At 42.5% G+C, this 18,876-nt stretch overlaps 1 protein-coding gene and 1 pseudogene across 2 annotated transcripts in view; one reads left to right on the forward strand and one right to left on the reverse strand.

Annotated features, from left to right (window-relative positions):
• The first annotated feature begins 224 nt into the window (after positions 1–224).
• Positions 225–18,876, forward strand: part of dpys (dihydropyrimidinase) — a 76,083-nt gene continuing 57,431 nt past the window's right edge. The window contains exon 1 of one of the 2 annotated variants that reach the window (XM_063054921.1): positions 225–569. In XM_063054921.1, coding sequence (XP_062910991.1) covers positions 525–569 — 45 coding nt within the window. In that variant the 5' untranslated portion in view covers positions 225–524. Of the gene's footprint in view, positions 570–1,386; positions 1,929–18,876 lie in introns of those variants that run through there. The other variant, XM_063054920.1, reaches the window with a different exon arrangement.
• On the reverse strand, positions 2,339–3,295 carry LOC134349997 (RNA-binding protein 25-like; annotated as a pseudogene).

The following is an 18,876-nucleotide window of genomic DNA, read 5'->3' on the forward strand; positions in this document are numbered from 1 at the left end:
AAGAACGGTCCCCTTTTTTGTGGTCACAGTTGGTGACTTCTAAAGGATTTTGGAGGACAATGGGAAGATTGACGGTGTCAGCTCACCTGAAGACTCAAATCTCTCCCTCTCTCCAACACTACTCAACTCAATACCACGAACTGAACTGAACTTTACTCATCGTCGTAAGACTATCTACTTACCCCTAGACTTGAAGAAGCCTGATTTTCATATATTTCCACACTTACTGATATAGTTACTTATATATAATCATTGCTAACCTGTTTGATTTATCTGCATTTATATTTAACTACTGCGTAGTTACTAATAAATTCCTTTAGTTAATAGCAATACTGACCTCCAAAATGTTTTCCATTTGTGCTGGATCTTTAACCCGTCATGGGATACGTGACAGTATGACAAGCTGTCTAATCCAGGAATAATTTTCATGAACCTCATTTGAACCATGCCTCCCTCATCTGCCTCACACACCAACCTGTCTGTTTTCCTTATCTGAGGAGCCTTTCTATTTAGCTGTGGCCTGTATGCAGGTAGGAGGAAGACAGCTGAGTGATCTGAGTGTGGTGCAGGTATGGAATAGTAGACATTCCTTATCGTAATATGGCACTGGTTGAATAAGTTGGGACCCTGGTGCTGCAGGTTAAACGCTGATGATAATTGGGCAGAGATCTCTTTGAACAAACTTAATTGAAGGTCCTGACTATGATTTGAAATGTGTTGGAATGGGGTGTTTCTTGTTTGGTGATGGCAACATTCAGTATCTTGAGTGCCTGATTAACTTTAACTTTTGGCAGTATGTAAACTGCTGCCGGGATCATGGAGGAGAACTCTCCAGGTAAGTAGAATGGTTGGCACTTAATCATCTGATGTTCCAGATCAGGGGAAGAAGACTGCTGTGTCTGAGCACTATGAAGAGTTTATCATGAAACGGAGACATCACCTTTTGTCTTCTCTGCATCAGCAGTTCAGTCTATCCTGTGTATTGAGAAGTCATCAAGTCTTACCAACGTATCCGGCGTGTCCAGAGTGAGCTATGTCTCCACGAAACAAAGAACATAGCAATTACTCATTTCCCTTCAATTCAGCAATCATGCCTTTAGGTCCTCAGTCTTGTCCCCCAGTCACTGTACATTTGGTAACAAGATGCTGAGTAGAGGAACTTTCATTTCTTGATATTTCAGTCTGGCTTGGAGTCCTCCTCTCCTCCCTCTCTTCTGTCTATGCAATAGGTTTAATAGAATCAATTAAAAACTACACACAACGACTGACAAATAACTAATGTGCAAAAGAAGACAAACTGTGCAAGTACAAAAGACAAATATTAGTCATAGTAAATAATACTGAAAACACGAGCTATAAAGTCCTTGAAAGTGAGTCCAAAGTTTGTGGAATCAGTTCAGTGTTGAAGTGAGTGGAAAAATCCAATCGCAGCCTCTGTAAATTCAAAATGAACGGTAGTCTCACTTCTTCGGAAGGGTCTGTCTCTTGCAATATTAAATGTGTTCTGTGAACGGGCAATCACTGACCTGTTCCACCGTTTCCGCTGTCCCCTTGCATCGGTGGGCGGGGGTAAACGTAGTACCGCCACGGACTGTGGTTAAAACTGGAGCGAAAGGGAGGAGGAATCAACAGTTTTATCCGGACTCTCCTGATCTCTCTGGAAAATGGAACCAACGCTGAACGCCCACAACCGCATCCTAATTCGAGGAGGGAAAGTGGTGAATGAGGACTGCTCGGAGTTTGCCGACGTCTACATTGAGGATGGATTCATCCAGGGTGTGGGGCTCGATTTACCGCTGCCTGCAGGGGCGAGAGTCATCGACGCATCCGGCAAATTTGTCCTGCCAGGGGGCATCGACACACACACTCACATGCAGTTCCCTTTTATGGGTTTCGAAGCTGTCGATGATTTTTATCATGGAACTAAGGTATAAACCAGAAAGTTTTATTGTGCTTTTATCTTTTACGGCTTATCCTTCTGGGAAAATTAAAGTTAGAAAGTCGTGCTAAGGAAAAATCGTTTCTATAGCTTTTCACTTTAAAACTTTTGCGAGAGATAACCTCCAAAACGAATTTGCTGTACCATGGGTTACTGTACTGTTTGGTTTGTGGAAATGTATTTGCATGGTCCCCGAGGTAGGAGATGCGATTTCTAGCGAATTCATTATGTAGATAAAAGTTGGTTTATACCAAAAAAGTGTATTGGGTGGCGGGGTGGAGTTATTAACTTCAAACTTTCTGCATCATCACTCAAAGCGTTGAACTGCATGTGCATGTAATGAGAGCTGTATAACTCATCTCCTTCTACCTTAGGCCACGAACGTATCAATCACCCCAGCCGTGGACACTCTCCGGAGGTCCAAGATCCGTATACTCCATGACCGCTGGACTAAGTGTGTCAATGTAGGAGGGGACTATGTTGAAAAATAAATGTGCTAGGTTTTCTAAAATTGACTCCGTTTACCTTAGGCCACGAACTTATCAATCACCCCTCATATATACATGTATATACATATATGTGTGTGTGTGTGTGTGTGCATATATCTTTTTTTTCTAGTTTGAGCATCTTGATCTTGGGCAGGTGCATTCAGTTCACTGGAGTGTTCTCTTATTAATCCCTCTATTGCTCCTTTACCATCCCATCTCTCCTCTTAGTTTTCTCATCTGCAACATCATCTGATGAATTCTTTGTTTTCCTATCTCCATTGACTCGTTTCTTTTTTGTCTTCCGTTCATCCAGCTGGGCTCTCGTCTTTGTATCTACTTTTACAAGGAACTTTTTGTCTCCCAGTAACCCTAATGCAGGCAGAGTAGATCCTTGTACTCACAAAAGCCATGTTCTTGCAACCTTCCTCAAGCTCCTTGAACTCTCTTCCAGCTTAAAACCAAGCCATATTTTGCGAGTAACTGCCTGATTAACATATCAGAAGCTTTCTCAGATAGATTACCTACAAAAACTCTTGTAGCCAGACCACTGCTTTCACCACTTTCATGCTTCCACTGAGCAGCATGATGCTTTCTTGGTCCAATTAGCTTTCCAACCAGAGGCACAGAGGTTGGCACTAATGCCTGTTTGTCCTCTGATGGGCAATGATTCATGGTGTTTGGCATGGAGACAGTTGTGGCATCATCCAGTACCTTTCTTAATTCACTTTCAAATAGCATCATTGCAAGGAATGTGGCATGAAAATTGTGGATGGATCTCCAATTAAGTTGTAGTTGTCTCAGCCAATCATGTCCCAACAATGCTGCTCCTTTTGTGTTTACCACATACAAGCTCAATGTGTCTTGTTGGTTGTTGTATTTCACTGTTACGAATGTTATTCCCACTTTTTCTCTTCTCTGTTTAGTCCATTTATCTTTGTCTGCCCAGCGTGCTCTTTGTATGTGACCTACTTTCTACAAGTTTCACCATTAAATGTGTATTTGTTTGGTGCATATAAGCCCTGCCACAATGGTAACATAATTTGTTTGCCCAGGCTGGTTTCTAAGTTTGATGCTGTAATTTTGTTCACACTCACTTTCATTCTGACTGCAACTCAATTGTGTGTCTGCAGTTTCCATTGAAACAGCGATTTCGACTCTCTTTTAAATGTAAGTTGTGCTTCAGCTAGGAACCATTTTTAAATGCTGAATTTTAAGCTTCCATATACTTCTCAGTGTATCGTTAAGACCACTGTCTTAATAATGCTCAGACAATCTCTTCAATTCAGCCACATATGCTGAAATGGACTCCCCTTCTTTATGATTCTGCTCTTGAAACCTAAAGTGTCCTGCAATCAGCAATGGCTTCAGGTCTAAATGTTCCTGCATCACTTTGACAATATCAGCAAAGCTCATTTCTGCTGGTTTGGCTGGAGCAGTTAAACTTTGAAGCAAATTGCATGCCTTTAAATCTAATGGACTCAACAAAATTGGCAAACAACAGGAATTCTGCAGATGCTGGAAATTCAAGCAACACACATAAAAGTTGCTGGTGAACGCAGCAGGCCAGGCAGCATCTCTAGGAAGAGGTGCAGTCGACGTTTCAGGCCGAGACCCTTCGTCAGGACTAGAAGGGTCTCGGCCTGAAACGTCGACTGCACCTCTTCCTAGAGATGCTGCCTGGCCTGCTGCGTTCACCAGCAACTTTTATGTGTGTTGCTTCAACAAAATTGGCACTTGTTTGTCATTGGTTATTTAATTCAAGATATTGTTCAGTTAGTTCAGTATACATCTCTTTTATGTAATCAAATATGTCAATCTTTCTGATGTAGCCAGCCATTTCTGTTTTTGTTTGAATGATTATTATCACCCAGTTCTCACTTTTTATAAACCCATGAATTTTTCCATTTACTGACTTAAAATAAAAACTTGATTGTGTCTTCCCTTCTGGAAAACTTGCTGCTTTGTTTAAAAACTTGAACATTTCAGCACATTTTTACGTTTTTATAAATTTCGACCATCTCTCACTGTTTTATTTTAGACTGAACATCTTGTCGTGCTTTAACAGGTCAGTAGCTGTCTCGGTTTCTTTTTGAAAACACCTCATCGCCAATGTTATGTTTTGTATCTTCAGAACATTAAACTAATTCAGATGAAGACACAGGGGTCCAAAATGTTGGTTTAACATTGAGTTTACTTTAAGCAAGATGTGCATGTACCACATTGTAGTGTGATGATGTATGCAATTCATGTGCTTTTACATATAACATGTAATTATTTAACTGAACAAAAATGCTTAAACAAAATATATAGGATTATTCAAATGTTCTTGAAATGTTAAATACACAATTTTTTCATGATCTTGTAGAGAATAGGAAACCATTTCACCCCTAGGCTGATTCACAGTGCAATCCTATTCTCTCACTAGTTTTCCTTGTAATCATTTCTCACCACATTACCGTGAAGTGTTTGATTATGCTACACACCTAAAAAAAGGGGTAATTTGTAATGGCCATTTAACCTTCAGAGTCACAAGAAGAACATGCAAACAGAGCCACGGAGGCCCATTTCCAAGTGAAAACATTGCCCTAACCTCATTGTAACTGTTGACTTTTGTCTTTGTACAATCATTAATCTTACATATACAGCATAGCCTCACTATGCTCCATTTTCCCCCTGCTTTTGCCTGAAGTATCTGCTTGTTCTGAGTTGTATCCCATTGGAAGAATTGTTTTTGTTACCCTAGCTTTTCATTATTCTAAATAATTTTATCTATTCTAATAAGTTCCATATTTTTAAAATCGATCTTGGAAATTTTCCCATATAGTGCTGATTTTAATGCTGAGTAAACTGAAGGAAGCTTGGATCTCATTGTTCGGCATGCAAGCCGATGCATTTTGGAAGGTCAAACCAGAGAATGACTTATGAATGGTAGGGCACTGGGGCTAGTGAAATGGTATAGAGGAAGAGAAGAGTTCATTGGAAGTTTGGAAGTGGTGTCACAGGTAGACAGGGTAGTGGGAAAGGCATTTACCATGCTGAATGGTAACGGTTAGCAGAATGGTAACCCAGGATAGGGGAACCTAGAACTAAGGGAGATAAATTTAAGGTCTCAGAGGGAAATGATTTAAAAAGAACCTGAGGGCATTTTTTCCCCCACAAAGGATAGTGAACAGGTGGAATGAGCCATCAGAGGAAGTAGTTGAGGCTGGTATAGTAGTATCATTTATGAAGCACATGGAGGGGAGAGGCCTGATGGGATAAAGGGCAAATGCAGGAAATTGAGATTAGTTGGGTGGGCAGCATAGTCAGCATGGATTTAGAAACATAGAAACATAGAAACATAGAAAATAGGTGCAGGAGTAGGCCATTCGGCCCTTCGAGCCTGCACCACCATTTATTATGATCATGGCTGATCATCCAACTCAGAACCCCGCCCCAGCCTTCCCTCTATACCCCCTGACCCCTGTAGCCACAAGGGCCATATCTAACTCCCTCTTAAACATAGCCAATGAACTGGCCTCAACAGTTTGCTGTGGCAGAGAATTCCACAGATTCACCACTCTCTGTGTGAAGAAGTTTTTCCTAATCTCGGTCCTAAAAGGCTTCCCCTCTATCCTCAAACTGTGACCCTCGTTCTGGACTTCCCCAACATCGGGAACAATCTTCCTGCATCTAGCCTGTCCAATCCCTTTAGGATCTTATACGTTTCAATCAGATCCCCCCTCAATCTTCTAAATTCCAACGAGTACAAGCCCAGTTCATCCAGTCTTTCTTCATATGAAAGTCCTGCCATCCCAGGAATCAATCTGGTGAACCTTCTTTGTACTCCCTCTATGGCAAATATGTCTTTCCTCAGATTAGGGGACCAAAACTGCACACAATACTCCAGGTGTGTTCTCACCAAGGCCTTGTACAACTGCAGTAGTACCTCCCTGCTCCTGTACTCGAATCCTCTCGCTATAAATGCCAGCATACCATTCGCCTTTTTCACCGCCTGCTGTACCTGCATGCCCACTTTCAATGACTGGTGTATAATGACACCCAGGTCTCGTTGCACCTCCCCTTTTCCTAATCGGCCACCATTCAGATAATAATCTGTTTTCCTATTTTTGCCACCAAAGTGGATAACTTCACATTTATCCACATTAAATTGCATCTGCCATGAGTTTGCCCACTCACCCAACCTATCCAAGTCACCCTGCATCCTCTTAGCGTCCTCCTCACTGCTAACACTGCCGCCCAGCTTCGTGTCATCCGCAAACTTGGAGATGCTGCATTTAATTCCCTCATCCAAGTCATTAATATATATTGTAAACAACTGGGGTCCCAGTACTGAGCCTTGCGGTACCCCACTAGTCACCGCCTGCCATTCTGAAAAGGTCCCGTTTATTCCCACTCTTTGCTTCCTGTCTGCTAACCAATTCTCCACCCACACCAATACCTTACCCCCAATACCATGTGCTTTAAGTTTGCACACTAATCTCCTGTGTGGGACCTTGTCAAAAGCCTTTTGAAAATCCAAATATACCACATCCACTGGTTCTCCCCTATCCACTCTACTAGTTACATCCTCAAAAAATTCTATGAGGTTCGTCAGACATGATTTTCCTTTCACAAATCCACGCTGACTTTGTCCGATGAATTCATCGCTTTCCAAATGTGCTGTTATCACATCTTTGATAACTGACTCCAGCAGTTTCCCCACCACCGACGTTAGGCTAACCGGTCTATAATTCCCCGGTTTCTCTCTCCCTCCTTTTTTAAAAAGTGGGGTTACATTAGCCACCCTCCAATCCTCAGGAACTAGTCCAGAATCTAACGAGTTTTGAAAAATTATCACTAATGCATCCACTATTTCTTGGGCTACTTCCTTAAGCACTCTAGGATGCAGACCATCTGGCCCTGGGGATTTATCTGCCTTCAATCCCTTCAATTTACCTAACACCACTTCCCTACTAACATGTATTTCACTCAGTTCCTCCATCTCACTGGACCCTCTGTCCCTTACTATTTCTGGAAGATTATTTATGTCCTCCTTAGTGAAGACAGAACCAAAGTAATTATTCAATTGGTCTGCCATGTCCTTGCTCCCCATAATCAATTCACCTGTTTCCGTCTGCAGGGGACCTACATTTGTCTTTACCAGTCTTTTCCTTTTTACATATCTATAAATGCTTTTACAGTCCGTTTTTATGTTCTCTGCCAGTTTTCTCTCATAATCTTTTTTCCCCTTCCTAATTAAGCCCTTTGTCCTCCTCTGCTGAACTCTGAATTTCTCTCAGTCCTCAGGTGAGCCACTTTCTCTGGCTAATTTGTATGCTTCTTCTTTGGAATTGATACTATCCCTAATTTCTCTTGTCAGCCACGGGTGCACTACCTTCCTTGATTTATTCTTTTGCCAAACTGGGATGAACAATTGTTGTAGTTCATCTATGCAACCTTTAAATGCTTGCCATTGCATATCCACCGTCAATCCTTTAAGTGTCATTTGCCAGTCTATCTTAGCTAATTCACGTCTCATACCTTCAAAATTACCCCTCTTTAAGTTCAGAACCTTTGTTTCTGAATTAACTGTGTCACTCTCCATATTAATGAAGAATTCCACCATATTATGGTCACTCTTACCCAAGGGGCCTCTCACGACAAGATCGCTAATTAACCCTTCCTCATTGCTCAAAACCCAGTCCAGAATAGCCTGCTCTCTAGTTGGTTCCTCGACATGTTGGTTCAAAAAACCATCCCGCATACATTCCAAGAAATCCTCTTCCTCAGCACCTTTACCAATTTGGTTCACCCAGTCTACATGTAGATTGAAGTCACCCATTATAACTGCTGTTCCTTTATTGCACGCATTTCTAATTTCCTGTTTAATACCATCTCCGACCTCACTACTACTGTTAGGTGGCCTGTACACAACTCCCACCAGCGTCTTCTGCCCCTTAGTGTTACGCAGCTCTACCCATATCGATTCCACATCTTCCCGGCTTATGTCCTTCCTTTCTATTGCGTTAATCTCCTCTTTAACCAGGAACGCCACCCCACCTCCCCTTCCTTCATGTCTATCCCTCCTGAATATTGAATATCCCTGAACGTTGAGCTCCCATCCCTGGTCACCCTGGAGCCATGTCTCTGTGATCCCAACTATATCATAATCATTAATAACAATCTGCACTTTCAATTCATCCACCTTATTACGGATGCTCCTTGCATTGATACATAAAGCCTTCAGGCGCTCTTTTACAACTCTCTTAGCCCTTGTACAATTATGTTGAAAAGTGGCCCTTTTTCATGCTTGCCCTGGATTTGTCGGCCGGCCACTTTTACTTTTCTCCTTTGTACTTTTTGCTTCTACCCTCACTTTACACCCCTCTGTCTCTCTGCACTAGTTCCCATCCCTCTGTTGTGAACTAACCTCCTCACGCCTAGCCTCTTTAATTTGATTCCCACCCCCCAACCATTCTAGTTTAAAGTCACCTCAGTAGCCCCCGCTAATCTCCCCGCCAGGATATTGGTCCCCCTAGGATTCAAGTGTAACCCGTCCTTTTTGTACAGGTCACGCCTGCGCCAAAAGAGGTCCCAATGATCCAAAAACTTGAATCCCTGCCCCCTGCTCCAATCCCTCAGCCACGCATTTATCCTCCACCTCATCGCATTTGTTGGGCTGAAGGGCCTGTATCTGTTCTGTATTGCTCTGTGACTCTGTCTGTTGTTGAGTTATTCTGGGACAATGCAGTCTTAAGATCTGCACTGACTTAGAAAAAACTGCAGGAAGTGAAGCACTCTGCTTTCAGAACCACCCCGCCTCCCCATCACCCACACAGCCAATGTGTTGTCTTCCACAATCCATTTCTGCTACTCAATTTTGTCTCAGCCTCCCTGACCACATCGGCACAAAAACCATTTCTTTAGAATGCAACAGAGTGTCTAAGCAATAGTACAGAATTGTGTAGGCATACACTGCAGATGCTGCAATCAGCAGCAATAAACAAGATGCTGGAGGATCTCAGTGGGTCAAGCAGCATGTGTAGAGAGAAATGGACAGTGAACACTTTGGGTCAAGATCCTTCATTTCAGCTGAAAGATAGGTTTATTTAAAAGAAAAAGGAAGGGGTGAAGCATGAGCTAGCAAACGATAGGTGGATCCAAGTGATTGGTTGACAGGTAGGCGTTTAATTGTGATCCCTTATGTAACAAAATGACTACCTTTGTCTTTCCTCACTTATCCAAGATGATGTTGCAGATTGGACTATCCAATACCTGTAAGTGGGTCATCTCAAACAGACAACAGTGCACACAATACAAGCCTTACAACCTACTCTAAGACCAGTCTAACCATTCTGCCACATAGCCCTCTGTTTTTCTTTTATCCATGTGCCAAACTTCAGTTTTTTAGGTTTGTAGGGAATGTTTTTGGGACAGTGGGGAGTTAGGAGTTGGGTTAGGATTTAAGGGCAGCAATGTAGGGGATTTGAACTCAGGGCTCTGGTATTGTATGTTGGGTGGACAAGTGCTATGGATGAAGCCCAGCGAGGATGAGGGCTGGTGACCCTCCCAGGTGGGCGAGTCCCCAGAGGTCAGCAAATCCTGGGATTTGAGGTCCTTGCAGATTGGAGGTATGGTGGTCAGTGACCCCAAACCCCAGGCTAGAGAATCTGGAATTCAAGGGCTGGAGTTGGGAGTTCCAGTACCAGAATCCTGTGGTTGATACCGAAGATCGAAGTTGGTGATTGTGGAAATCGAGGTCGGACAGCTGAAGTCCTGGGTTTGCAAGTCCACCTGGGGAAGTCAGAGACCAGGCTTGGTGGGGGGGCGGGGGTTGTGTGTGGCTCTTGTGGGCATGCTATGTTGGTACTGGAATGTGTGATGACAGTTGTGGGCTGCCCCCCAGCACATCCTTAGCATGTGGTGGTTATTAACATAAATGGTGCATTTCACTGCATGTTTCAATGTAAATGTGATAAATAGATTTAGATCAGATTCATTTAAGAGTCTCTTAAATGTCCCTGACGTACCTGCCTCTACCATCATCCCTGGCAGCGATTTTTCGCATACCCACCACTCTTTGTGTATTTTATAACAAACATACTTCTGACATCTCCCCACTTTACTCTCTTCCAATGCCCCATCGTATTAACCATTTCCTCCCTAAGAAAAGGTCTCAGGCTGCCCACTCTATATAATTCTTATAATTTTATACACCTCTATCAAATCACCTCTTGTCCTCCTTCACTCCAAAGAGAAAAGCCCTAGCTCGCAACTATGGAAGCCTGCACATACTTTAATGTGTGGCAGGGCTAATTTATGTTGCTATTATATCAAGGGAGAAGGCTTGCTGGGGGGGACTCTGGGGTTCTCACATTTAACTGTCGTTCATTCTTTGGGGCACTTCTCTGTTTTTGTGGATGTTTGTGAAGAAAAAGCATTTCAGGATGTATCCATTTCTCTGGCATTAAAATGGACCTTTGAATCCTTGTATACTTTATTTACTCTACTATGTTGTAAGGGTCACCAGTGAACTCAAGTGCAGGAATCACTGCAATTTTGGCAACTCAAACAAAACGAAAGATTTATTACAGAAGTTACCAGCAAAACTAACAAGAACTCAGGCAAACTATACAGAATCTTGAAGAACTGAAAGCAGTCATGATACACAGAAGAACTCAGTCAAAGTTTCACCAGACAAGGATCCACAACTACCAAGCAAAGACCGGTTGGCAAGCCTGTACCCCCCCAACCCCCGCTGAAATGCATTCAGGACCAATCAGACATTCCAGGTGTCCAGATGAAGCAATAACTCCCAACGGCAACAACCACATTGCAAGACATTGAAAATCCCGTGCTAATTAAATGATACCAAATTTAAGAGAAGTGATAAATACAAAGAGATCTTAAATCCTCATGATACCAAATGAGACACCTGTAACATAAAGTGAAAACCCAGAGCTAGTCCAAGATAAACAATTTTATATAAAAGGTAAACAATCCAAGGAACGATGCATTCTCATGAGGAGACACTGAGAAAATAGAATCCACATACTAATTGGGGGGAAAATCTTTTTCTTTTAAAAACAACCTCTGGTTGTGACATATGTAGATAGAAAGAATTTACATGGAGTTCAGGGTTTACCTTCAGGAGAAACTTTCCCCTTTATCACAAGCTGACATAACCTGCGAGTCACTCGAACTGGAACAATGGTCCCGATTCAAAGTGTCTTTTTATTATGCTGTCTATTATCTTCTTTAACCTCATTTCCCTCTATCCTGCATGTGCCGTGATCACCTTAAATGTGGTAAGTCTTCTTCAGTCAATCTTCAGCATCTATGTGCTATATGAGTCCTCAAACTTCAGTGCTTCATGTCTTATGCGAGCCACGTGCAGTTCCATCTTTATCTTGTGTACAATAGCAAGCTTCTATCCTGGAGCTTATGCGATAGTTGCTAAGTTAGTAGCTATGCGTGGGTTTCCTATAATTCACTTTAGCCTCCAACTTGTTACTTGGGTCAGAATTAACCAATTCTAGCTGCCCCTGTCTCCAAGATGAGAGATGAGGAGGAATTCTTTAGCCAGCAGGTGGTGAATCTATGGAATTCTTTGCCACACACAGCTGTGGTGGGCATGTTGTTGGGTATATTTAAGCCAGAAGTTTATAGGTTCTTGATTAGTAAGAGAGTGAAAGGATATAGGGAGAAGGCAGGAGAACTGTTTTGAGAGGGACAAATCAGGCAAAGTTCAAAGGAGAATAATGACCCCAATGTCTACAGTTGCTCTTCACATTTCATACCCTCATTCTTGGTACCATTCACTTACAAAAAAATTGAGTGCTATTGTTTTATTACTTTTTGCTTCTGCTGGAATTATCCTTCTGATACTGCATCTTCCAACACCCATCCTCCCACCCCCCCCCCCACTAACTGCCCCCGGCTAGGGGCTCCAGTTGTATTTCAAACTGGCAGAAAGACCAGTTTCTGTACAGCTCTGACGCTAAATTGCCTCTTGAGTTTCACTTTTCATGCCAAGAGTGTAAATGAATCTAGTTCTTCAACCCTCAAACTTTGGTTTGGCTGTATCTTTGATAAGCTGGCACTAGTTGCCCTGCAGTACCGTTTCCACAATCTCACTGACTCTTATCATAAACTTTCTTTATTTTAACTTAATATTCAACTCTTTCAAAGGTTTGTTTGCTTTGCAATGCTGACTTTTTCTTGCAAAACCAATGATTTTGCTTGTTGAAGTATGCTTTATTCTAATAAATCTGTTTCATTAATAAATTCTTGGGGATTTTTTTTTAGCTACACTGATTTTTGAAGTTGAACCAGGCCACTCACAGTTTTGGTTTTATATTTTGACCAAAGGAAGGAGATTCCAATTAAATATTTGCTCTAACTGAACTGGTGAAGAACTCAGCAGGTCAAGCCAGAAAATGCTCAGTAGGTCAGATCATCATCTGTGGAGAGATAAGCGGTTAACTTCTTGGATGATGAATTCTTTTATTAGAACTAGGTAAAAGATAAACAGAAACCTTATTGGAGAGAGCAGTAGAATTTATTTGAGGGGAGATATGCCTGGTAGAGATATGACAGTGAATGAAACTGTAATTGAAAGGGAAATTATGAAAATATAAAGAGATTGCTAGAAGCACTTCAGTCAGGTGACACCAATGAAGAGAGGAATAGAATTAAGATCACCTACACGAGACGCACTAGGTGACTGATTGCTGGAAGAGGCACAGTCTTATGAGGGGATTTTAAACCGACTGGACATGTTGTACATTCTAAAACTAATTCTAAAATTAGTTCCTGAGGATTGGAGGGTGGCTAATGTAACCCCACTTTTTAAAAAAGGAGGGAGAGAGAAACCGGGGAATTATAGACTGGTTAGCCTAACGTCGGTGGTGGGGAAACTGCTGGAGTCAGTTATCAAAGATGTGATAACAGCACATTTGGAAAGCGGTGAAATCATCGGACAAAGTCAGCATGGATTTGTGAAAGGAAAATCATGTCTGACGAATCTCATAGAATTTTTTGAGGATGTAACTAGTAGAGTGGATAGGGGAGAACCAGTGGATGTGGTATATTTGGATTTTCAAAAGGCTTTTGACAAGGTCCCACACAGGAGATTACTGTGCAAACTTAAAGCACACGGTATTGGGGGTAAGGTATTGATGTGGATAGAGAATTGGTTGGCAGACAGGAAGCAAAGAGTGGGAATAAATGGGACTTTTTCAGAATGACTTAGATGAGGGAATTAAATGCAGCATCTCAAAGTTTGCGGATGACACGAAGCTGGGCGGCAGTGTTAGCTGTGAGGAGGATGCTAAGAGGATGCAGGGTGACTTGGATAGGTTAGGTGAGTGGGCAAATTCATGGCAGATGCAATTTAATGTGGATAAATGTGAGGTTATCCACTTTGGTGGCAAAAACAGGAAAACAGATTATTATCTGAATGGTGGCTGATTTGGAAAAGGGGAGGTGCAACGAGACCTGGGTGTCATTATACGCCAGTCATTGAAAGTGGGCATGCAGGTATAGCAGGCAGTGAAAAAGGCGAATGGTATGCTGGCATTCATAGCAAGAGGATTCGAGTACAGGAACAGGGAGATACTACTGCAGTTGTACAAGGCCTTGGTGAGACCACGCCTGGAGTATTGTGTGCAGTTTTGGTCCCCTAATCTGAGGAAAGACATTCTTGCCATAGAGGGAATACAAAGAAGGTTCACCGGATTGATTCCTGGGATGGCAGGACTTTTATATGGTGAAAGACCGGATCAACTAGGCTTATACTCACTGGAATTTAGAAGATTGAGGGGGGAATCTTATTGAAATGTATAAAATCCTAAAAGGATTGGACAGGCTAGATGTAGGAAGATTGTTCCCGATGTTGGGGAAGTCCAGAACGAGGGGTCACAGCTTGAAGATAAAGGGGAAGCCTTTTAGGACCGAGATTAGGAAAAACTTCTTCACACAGGAGTGGTGAATCTGTGGAATTCTCTGCCACAGGAAACAGTTGAGGCCAGTTCATTGGCTATATTTAAGAGGGAGTTAGATATGGCCCTTGAGGCTAAAGGGAACAGGGGGTATGGAGAGAAGGCTGGTACAGGGTTCTGAGTTGGATGATCAGCCATGATCATTCTGAATGGTGGTGCAGGCTCGAAGGGCCAAATGGCCTACTCCTGCACCTATTTTCTATGTTTCTATGTGAAACAAAAATGCAAAGCCATTTGATCGAAAAGTACATGTTTCTTATGGGACTAGACAGAATTCATGCACAGATGATAGTTTTCCTGGCTAGATTATCTGGAGCTAGTGATTGGCCTCAAAAGAGGCTCAGCTTTTCAGGACTGATACAAGGTATCTTTTTTTCACTCGGAGGTAATAAAAGCCAAGAGGGTTGTGGCAGATCAGTCCATGATGTTGTTCATAATAGAGATTGTTGATTATCAAAACAAAACTGCAAATACTAGAATGTGAAACATAGAATTGAACAGCTGGAAGGTCCACTTGCATTTGTGGAAAAAGGAACCAGTTTGTGTTTCCGGTTAGAGACCCTTTTTAAGAACTTGGATTCTGAGAAAATTAGGTAATAAATAAATCAGAGATATAAAATCATAAGGCCATAAGATATAGAAGAAGAAGTAGGCGATTTGGCCCATCAAGTCTGTTCCACCATTCAATCATGGTCTGATCCAATTCTTCCAGTCATTGCCACTCCCCTACTTTTTCCCCATACCCTTTGATGCCCTGGCTAATCAAGAACCTATCTATCTTTGCCTTAAATGCATGCAATGACTTGGCCTCCACAGCCACCTGTGGCAACAAATTCCACAGATTTACCACCCTCTGACTGAAGTAATTTCTCCACATCTCTGTTCTAAATGGACATTCTAAACTTCTGAAGTCATACCTTCTTGTCCTAGACTCCCCTATATCTAATCTGTTCAGGCCTTTTAACATTTGGAATGTTTCTATAAGATCTCCCCTCATTTTCCTGAACTCCAGGGGATACAGTCCAAGAGCTGCCAGACATTCCTCATACGGTAACCCTTTCATTCCTGGAAACATTCTCGTGAATGCTCTCTGAACCCTCTTCAATGTCGGTATATCCTTTCTAAAATAAGGAGCCAAAACGACACACAATACTCCAAGTGTGGTCTCACAAGTTTCTTATAGAGCCTCAACATCACATCCCTGCTCTTAACATCTATATCTCTAGAAATGAATGCTAACATTGCATTTGCCTTCTTCACCACCGACTCAACCTGGAGGTTAACCTTTAGGGTATCCTGCACAAAGACTCCCAAGTCCCTTTGCATCTCTGCATTTTGAATTTTCTCTCTATCCAAATAATAGTCTTCCCGTTTATTTCTTTCACCAAAGTGCATGACCATACACTTTCCAACATTGTATTTCATTTGCCACTCCTTTGCCCATTCCCCTAAACTATTTAAGTCTCTCTGCAGGCTCTCTGTTTCCCCAACACTACCCGCTCTTCCACCTATCTTTGTATAATCCACAAATTTAGCCACAAATCCATTAACCCCATTGCCCAAATCATAATTCCATGGGCTCTTATCTTGCTAAGCCGCCTCATGTGCGGCACTTTGTTAAAGGCCTTCTGAAAACCCAAGTACACCACATCTACTGCATCTCCTTTGTCTACCCTGCTTGTAATTTCCTCAAAAAATTGCAGTAGGTTAGTCAGGCAGGATTTTCCTTTCAGGAAACCATGTGGCTTTGGCCTATCTTGTCATGTGCCTCCAGGTACTCTGTAGTCTCATCCCTAACTATCTATTCCAACAACTTTCCAACCACTGATGTCAGGCTAATAGGTCTATAGTTTCCTTTCTGCTGCCTCCCACCCTTTTTACGTATTCCACTAACATTTGCAATTTTCCAGTCATCCAGTACAATGCCAGAATCTATTGGTTCTTGAAAAATCATCATAAATGCCTCCACAATCTGTCCAGCTGCTTCCTTCAGAACCCAAGGGTGCATTCCATCAGGTCCATGAGATTTATCCACCCTCAGACCATTAAGCATTAAGATTCAAATTGATGGGTTCAGGTTACACCGCCAAGATAGGACTGCTAAGTCTTTTAAAGCCAAAGGCCGGGGGTGGGGAAGGTGCTTCATGATCAATTCCTCATGGTGCACAAACGTGGCGATACTGTCCCAGTCCTGTTCTCCAAACCTAGAACACCGGCCATCTTACTTCCCGCTGGAGATTCAAGTAATAATTTTGGTAGCCGTGTACAATCCACCATAGGCCAATATCAAACAGGCTCTAGACAATCTGAACGATATGATCAACAGGCATGAAACAGCACACCCTGATGTTTTCCCCGTCATTGTGGGGATTTTAACCAGGTCAGCTTGAAAAAGTATCTAAGTGATTATGATCAACGAACTTGTAGCAGTGCACTGGATGACTGTTACACCACCATCAAGAGTGCTTACTGTGCTATTCCACACCCACACTTTGGAAAGTCTGATCACCTGGCTTTGCCCCTACTCCCTGACTATAGGCAGAGACTGAAGACTGCAGCCCCAGCAGTGAGGACCAAGTAGGTTTGGACAAGGGAGGTGAAGGAACACTTACAGGACTGCTTTAAGTCAGTGGACTGGACGGTACACAGGGATTTGTCTTTGAGTTTGAATGTGTACACCACAGCAGTCACTGACTTCATTAAAACCTGTGTGGATGATTGTGTGACTACAAGAACATACTGCACATACCCAAATCAAAAGTTGTGGATGAACCAGGAAGTTCGTAGTCTGCTGAGGGCTAGATCTATGGCATTTAAGCCTGGTGACCAGGTGTGTACAAGTAAACCAGGTACGACGAGGAGGGCTATTTCAAGAGCTAAGAAACAATTCCAAGTTGGTTGGAAGCAATATTGGATGCACATCAACTCTAGCAAGGTTTGCAGGCCATTACTTCTTACAAAGCAAAGCTCAACATCATGAATGGCAGGGTTGCTTCACTCCCAGATGAGCTCAACACCTTTTGTGCTCACTTTGAAAGAAAGAATAAAACTACAGCTATAAGGATCCCTGCTGCACCTGGTGACCCTGTGATCTCTGTCCTGGAGACTAACGTCAGGCTGTCTTTCAGGAGGGTGAATCCTCACAAGACTGTGGGCCTCAATGGAGAACCTGGTAAGGCTTTGAAAATTTGTGTCAACCAATTGGCAGAGTGCTCAAAGACATTTTCAATCTCTCACTGCTACAGTTGGAAATTCCCACCTGCTTCAAATGTTAACAATTATACCAGTGGCCAAGAAGAGCAGTGTGAGCATGTTAGCACTCATATCTATGGTGATGAAATTATTTGAGAGCTTGGTCATGGCTAGAATCAAGGATCAGCAAGGACCTGTACCCATTGCAATTTGCCTTTAGTCACAATAGGTCTACAGTGGACGTGATCTCCTTGGCTGTCCATGAGCCCTTAGATCACCTAGACAATACAAATACCTTTTGTCAGGATGCTGTTTATTGACTATAGCTCAGCATTTAACACCTTCATTCCTACAGTCCTGATTGAAAAGCTACAGAACCTGGGCCTCTGTACCACCTTTTGCAACTGGATCCCTGACTTCCTAACGGGAAGACCACAATCTGTGCAGATTAACATCTCCACCTTGCTGAAGATCAACTCTGGTGCACCTCAGGGCTATGTGCTTAGCCCACTGCTCTACCATTATTGGCAGAATCTCAGATGGTGACGAGAGGGCTTATAGGAGTGAGATATACCAGCTAGTTGAGTGATGACACAGCAACAACTTTGCACTCAGCATCAATAAGACCAAAGAGCTGATTGTGGACTTCAGAGAGGGTAGGTCAAGGGAACTCACACCAATCCCTATGGAGGGAGCAGAAGTGGAGAGAGCGAGCAACCAAGTTCCTGGGTGTTAATATCCCTGAGACCCTAACCTGGTCCCAGCATATTTACACAGCTATAAAGATTTGGAATATCACCTCAAACATTTGTAAATTTCTGCAGATGTGGAAAGCATTCTGCCTGACAGTATCACTGTCTGGTATGGGGTGGAGGGCTACTGTACAGGATTGAAGTAAGCCGCAGAGAGTTGTAAACTTAGTCAGCTCCATCATGACTACTAGCCTCCATGGTAGCCAAGGCATCTTCAAGCAGAGGTGCCTCAGGAAGGTGGCATCCATCATTAAGGACCCTCACCACCCATACATGCCCTTTTCTAAATGATTCAGGAATAGCTTGTTCCCCTCTGCCATCTGATTTTTGAATGGATATTGAAACCATGAACACTACCTCACTACTTTTTTAAAAAATTTATGTTTTTGCACTACTTATTTAATTTAACTATTTCATGTACATATTATATACCTACTGTAATTCAGTTTTTTCCTGTAGATCATGTATTGCATTGAACTGCTGCTGCAAAGTTAACACATTTCACAACATTTGCCGGTGAT

Source organism: Mobula hypostoma, chromosome 1 (assembly GCF_963921235.1).
Source record: "Mobula hypostoma chromosome 1, sMobHyp1.1, whole genome shotgun sequence".
In the NCBI taxonomy this organism is placed as follows: Eukaryota; Metazoa; Chordata; class Chondrichthyes; order Myliobatiformes; family Myliobatidae; genus Mobula; species Mobula hypostoma.